The 6,279-nt window shown below is 43.4% G+C and overlaps 1 protein-coding gene across 1 annotated transcript in view; it reads left to right on the top strand.

Moving 5' to 3' along the window:
* LOC104167403 (tumor protein D54-like) overlaps window positions 1-6,194 on the top strand; it is a 14,419-nt gene extending 8,225 nt beyond the window's left edge. Inside the window, 5 exon segments of the mRNA XM_009707647.1 lie at window positions 1-17; window positions 4,128-4,154; window positions 4,550-4,591; window positions 5,837-5,885; window positions 6,099-6,194. The exon segment at window positions 1-17 is cut by the window's left edge and continues 14 nt beyond it. Of these exon segments, the coding sequence (XP_009705949.1) occupies window positions 1-17; window positions 4,128-4,154; window positions 4,550-4,591; window positions 5,837-5,885; window positions 6,099-6,194 (231 nt within the window).
* The last annotated feature ends 85 nt before the right edge of the window (window positions 6,195-6,279 follow it).

Below are 6,279 nucleotides of genomic sequence, written 5' to 3'. Positions count from 1 at the left end.
AAACTTGGTGACATGAGGTAAGATTTCTGTTTTGCACTCTGGTGCTTTGATCTTGGTTTCAAACAGTAATGAGACTTTAGACAATAACTAGGCTTTTTTCCATTTTTCTGCTTAGTTGGCAGCACATTGCTATTGATGGACTACCTTCTGTGTGGCCCTGTACGTTGTAGTTTAGGACAGATTAAGTGCTTGTTAAAGATTTGCTGATAGAATAAAACCTGTTCTAAGGCATTTAAGTTTGATTTGGCTTAGGAGAACTGACAGAATGCTTTTAGCAGCCTTCCGCCTTTTGCCGTCATATGGGTTCACTGCAGCTTTTACATCATACGTAAGAAACTAGTGTTAAAGTTTACCTTTTCCATTCATTACTGGATTATGGAGGTGTTTTCTCAGTGTTACTGCTTAGGATTAGAAAGAGGTCATCACTCCTGTGCTCTATTATGCTTTAAAATGAGACAAAATCTGCATGCTGCAGTCCATGCAGCTTCCAGCCCTGTGTGTCAGCTTTCCCTGGAGAAGGGCAGTATGCCTTCCAGGCACAGTTATGTCATGTTGATGGGAAGATATGAATTGATTCAGAAGATCATGACAACATTACAAAGTTCTTTTTGTGGTTGGTGGTTATCTAAATTCCTTAAGCAGATGACCGCTGAAATAATTGCAAATTTAAACCTCTCTGAACTGGAAAGTGGAGGGCTGGTTCTCTTGGTTGTTGACTGAAGTTCTTGCTCTGTGAGTTTCTCAGCTGTATGAAGTTCAAGGTTAGAATCGGTGATTTACCTGATCTTCAGAAATTTAAGCTAAAGGTTGCTTCCCCATTAATGGCGATGTCCAAGTTTTTCACGCAGAATACCTTGACCGTGTTTTTTCTTGGAATTGAGAACTAATTCTGAATATACAACCTGTCTAGTTACTCAGGAAGTATTCTTAGAGCTTGTATTTAACATGATGTATCAGACCTTGGATTGAACGGGTAGCTGTCATTCTTTGTAGGGAAATTCCTATTCCACTGTGGCTGGGAGTATCCAAGTGGTAAGAACTTGTTGGCCTCTGATCACATAGTACCGATTTATTCTATTTCTGTCTTCAGTGAGTTATTTACTGTGTTCCTGGAGGGTAATTTTTGGTGTTTTCAGTGGCTCGCTTCTCTGAATTTGGCAGAGGACTAGCTGGCTTCTTACACTTTCCAGTATTCAAGTTTTTAACTTCTCTTTCCTGGAAACTACCTAGTCTGCTGGAAGAAGAGATTTACATGTAATCACAGTAGATTACAGATACCGGCACGAGATTTGGTGGTAACACATTTTGCCAAACCGATAAGTAATGTTATGGCAAAAGGATGGGAATTGTGCTTTTTGGACCAAATGGGGAACTCTTGAACCAGTGTTGCCACTAGAAGAAGCCATTTTGACAGGCTTGGTCCTGCCTGTTGTCTTCTGGTTGGGAGAAGCCAGTTGACCATGCAGCTGCAGAAATGCTTGTGCCATCCCAGGAGCAGGTGATGGAGGGAGGAGATGCGCAGCCGAGTGAAGAGTGTGCCTGTTCGTCCTGGTGACAGAGCTGGCCTGACAGTGAAAATTGGCTGCGTAGTCAGCTGGCCTACAAACAAGTCAGACCTTTGCAGCAATGGTATCGCTCAGCGCTAACCACCCATTTAAACACCTGCATTCCTTTTTATAGCTAGTACCTTGGGTGAGGTATTATGAAATAGAGGCAGCTTCTGTCTTACAACTTGGGAATCCCTGCCAAAGTTATTTCAACAGGATTTGCTTTGTATATGTGGCCCTGTGGGGGAACACAGTAATGATTTTTTTTAAGACTTTCAGTCTTTCTGTGTGTGTATAGACAGACTTCTGTCTCCTGTGCTGCATTCAAGTCTTGATATTTCTGATTGTGAATAAGGTTTTCCTGCATAAGTTTTTGTAGGAACTGTCCCACTTCCTGCCCTTGCCAGGTGAAACTCTGAATGGTGTTCTGATATGCGATCAGAGCTGATGAGGAGTGAAGTCTGTTGTAGTGTTGTGATCACTTCTCTGAACGAGTGGGGATGATCTCTGTTTGCAGAGAATCTCTGTTACAGGCCACGTAGCCTACACTGCGACCTCCATTACTGTACTTTCTTTTTTCTTTCTTACACTACAAATTCACTTGTAAAGCAGTTTATTTTCCATCACTGGAAGTGTTGAGATAACAGAAGGGATTTCCTTGTTTAGTCAGCCCTCACCGGTTGATAAATGCAAGGAAGGCGCGATGAATGGGACAAATGCCTCAGATACACAGAGGGCGTAGTCATAATTCCATCACAAATGCTTGGACCAAAATGCTATTAAATGCACATAATGTGTCCCTGGGTGAAATCTTTAGGGTTGCTGTATTCTGGTCAAAATAACTTCAGAAGTTACAGGTGTGGATTGTAAGGAGACATTGTGAAGTTAATGCGATAACTGTGTGCTAACTGTATTAATACTGTTGCGCTATTGGATTGCCTTGAGGGGAGAAAATGTAGCTTAATTAGTGGGTGGGATTTTTTCAAATCTTGGCCAATTCAGCTTTTTCTGTTATCTCCACTTACAGTTAAAAAGTAAACTGTCTTTTAGATGTTCTGTTCCTGCATTTTACTGACCCCAGTAAACTGTGAAATTGAAAGTGTTTTTTTCTTTGTGATGGTAACAGCTTGCTCTGTGGTTTTGTGTCCCCCAGTACGCTTCCTGTTGTCTGAACTTTGCTGCTGTACATAATACTACAAGCAAATTCATTATGAAATGTTAGCCCAAGCCCCAAAGATGCCTGCAAATTCCTGAATTTATGTAAACTTTAAATCCTTATGATGGGAGGAAAAGAGTTACTGCTAGGTCCAGGCCAAGATACTAAACAAAGGAAGTAGTGCTTGTGGTATTGCATACAGAGTAGCATGGTGCATGGACATGTGTTATCTGTGGTGTTCTCCTTTAAGCAAGAGTAAGTAGAAAGTTAATTTATTCCGCATGCAAAGACAGCATTTCAAGGACTCTATCCTCCAAAGAGCTGACTTGGATGCATGGGGAAATGAAACCACAAAGCCTAACATCTTTGCTCTGTCTATAAGGAAAAGCCCTTGTACTCCTTGCCAAGTACATCGGATCCAACTTGCCACGACTGCTTCCTGCTGCAGAGACAAAAATTATATTTAAGTGGGGTAAAACACTGCTTCTGGTCAGAGAAACTCCTTCAGAGCATCCTGGTAATCTCACTAGTAGAAGTAGGAAACCTTGGTCTGTTGTTTCAGACTACTGCATTGCAAAATCACACATGGAAATCTGGTAACCTAGTCGGGGATAGTTAGCCTTGAAGCCTAAAAATGGGCAACCAGATTGTGGAGTAAATATGATACTTTTTATCCAGATAAGGGTATCTTTATTAGGCTGAGATGTGTTTGTTCTTTGAACTGTAACTTTTGAGATCTGCAGGCTTGGCAAGATAACATGCAGGTATCCATTGCAGGCTCTTGTTACAGAGGTTCTCAACCAGAAGTCCTAGCAATGCTGTCTTTGTATGAGAGCTCGTGGGGGGAAATGGGGGAAGGAGGTATCTTTGCCAAATTAGCTAGCACTTGGTAAAACCCTTGGTTTAGGAAAACATGCTCTAAAAAAAAAAAAAATCACATGAGAGCGATGGATAGGAGTAGGTAAAATATTTTTGTTTGTTGCACACCCATTCCTTTCCCTCCCCAGCACCCTGGCTCAAAGTTGCTTATCTTTGCCAAATTAGCTAGCACTTGGTAAAACCCTTGGTTTAGGAAAACATGCTCTAAAAAAAAAAATATCACATGAGAGCAATGGATAGGAGTAGGTAAAATGTTTTTGTTTGTTGCACACCCACTCCTTTCCCTCCCCAGCACCCTGGCTCGAAGTTGCTTTAGGTGCTGTTACTGTTCTCTGAAAAATGTCTTAGCTTGGCTTAAGTTAATGAAAAGCAATTGTTTTTTGCTTGGTTCTGTAATTTAGTTTGAGAGGCTTCCTCCTGGGTAGTTGACTTTGCTGTCCCGTGATTCTATGACCGTGTCCCTGCTTAGCTGCCCTGCATTTAGATCTGCACAAGTGTCTGACCGTTGCTTCCTTTTTCTCTCTGCTGCCCGTGGCTTCTCCCAGGGCTCACCCCTTCTCGCATTCCTTTAGGTAAGATACTCTTCAAGGCTGCTAAAAGAGCATTTGTTTCTATGCCAGGCCCTTGCAGGCGTTAAAGGGGAAGCCGATTATTTAAGCCTTGCCTACGCTTTTGACACAGATTGAGAAACCTACCACAAACCAATACCCTGTAATTGACTTTTGTATCACAGTTGCAGTTTGCAGTTAAATACTTGTGTTTAGTGTCCTGTGTCTGGAAAACTAAGTTCTGGGCTGCAGTTGTTAAATAAGGGAAGAGAGGGCTGGCTCTTACCGCTTCGCTTGTCCACAGCAGCCTGTGTGTGGACAGTAAGTGCTTAAGAACCAGCGGTGCGCTGCTCTTGCATGGTATCTGTCTAAAATTGTCATTTAACTTTTTCCTCCTTATTCTTAATGCTTCCGAGTAGCAGTTACTCCATTCGCCACTCGATAAGTATGCCAGCAATGAGGTAATGTGGCAAATACCCTTGTCTCCTGAGTGGCGTCAGTGGGAGAGTACAGTTGACTGGGGCAGCTTATTGGGTTTTTGGTTCTGGTTTGTACAGCTGGTTCCTTTCTTAAGCAGATCCCACTCAGGGTATGGGGTAACCACGTCCTGCAGTTTGAGTAATTCAGGGTGTTGTGTTTTTTTTCACCCAATCTCTTTTTATGGCTATTAGCACCTGTGGTGTTCTGGGACTAAGCACGGTGTCACAACTGTACCAAAGTCTGATTGAAATTCGCAGCTTTCAGAGGTCCCTGAAGGGAAGGGATTGCAGTCCTCCTCTCACAGCGTACGGCATGGCTGTTGCTAATACAGAGATGAACCCTCTGTCTCCAGCCTGGATGCTCAGTGCCCTTCTCAGCATGCCATTGTGGTGCATTAGGTGGTGACCTCCTTGCAGGAGAAACGACTGCCGGAGCTGGATGAGGCCCACAGAAAGCCTCCCTCTCTTCACCCCCGTTCCAGATCGATGGAGGTTGTTTTATGGGCGCAAATATAAAGCAATTCTTTGGAACAAAAATAACTGAGATGAGACTAGTCGTCTCCCAGTCCTCCTGCAGCCTAGCCTGGGGAGAGCAGCTTGGTATGAGTAATTGCCTGGTCTGAAGGCTTGTTACAGAGCACTCCCCTGGAATCGTTTGCAAGCGAAGAAGCTTGTTAGGTTGTCAAACGATTGACCTGGTTTTCTTTGCTAGAAATATGAAATCCTCTGATTAATTTATTACACTGGTTTTTATGAGCATTTCCTGTGTAGTAGCACTGCCCATAGGTACAAGCATGTGGCCCTTCCCCTTTCTGCCCACGGGATGTAATATGGGAAACTGAAGCCTTTTCAGCTTTTCCTTTCCATTATTTAAGACAGCATGCTTTTAGTTGGAAGCTTTGTAAAACTAAGAGCTGGTTTCTTCTCTGCTTACCATGCACTGATTCCCTAGTGAGCTAGGACTTGTTTCCCTCAACGTTTTAGCTTGAGGAATTGAGTGGCTTGCGTGTGGTATAAATGCTTTCCTTCAGAGTTTGTATGTGGTGTTCTTGTCTGGTGTGGCTGAGAGACTTGTGTCAAAGGCTGTGAGGAGCTGGAAGTGTTCTGGGTGCTGCTGCCACTGTGTGGGAATGGCCAGAGAGCCCAGTCACGTTGTGTGATTTGATTTAGTCAAGAACTAACTTGTCTTCATTTGTTCTTTGTTTTTTTTCCTCTCTTTTCTTCAAGGAATTCTGCAACGTTCAAATCGTTTGAAGATAGAGTTGGAACCATAAAGGTAACAGTCTGCTTTGTCTTGTGAGCATATAGTGTGAAGCCTTATGCAGAAACTTTAATTTCTGCAATGTTTTTCTTGTAGACTAGTATTCGGGCAAATGGCCTCTCAGATATGTGAAGTCTTTGCTACAGTAGGTGACCTTGACAAGGGGGAATTGGCTCGGTGTTCTCAGTGCTGGTTTCTTGTTATCCTAACTCTCTTCTCTCCTTTCAGTCCAGAGTGGTGGGCAGCAGGGAAAACAGCACTGACGGCCTCCACTCCCCCTCGGGAGCTGGAGACAAGCCTCCACAAGACAACGCTCCTTTCTAGACCCGTGATGTGGCTTTGCACGGCTGTGCACGACTGTGAGAGCGAGCCCCCTCCCTCCCAAATCTTCACAACAACAGCATCTGAA

The sequence above is a fragment of the Cariama cristata genome, unplaced genomic scaffold (assembly GCF_000690535.1).
Source record: "Cariama cristata isolate BGI_N322 unplaced genomic scaffold, ASM69053v1 scaffold29209, whole genome shotgun sequence".
NCBI lineage: Eukaryota > Metazoa > Chordata > Aves > Cariamiformes > Cariamidae > Cariama > Cariama cristata.
Note: the sequence above shows the minus strand (reverse complement) of the source record. Positions and strands in the feature narration are given on the sequence as shown.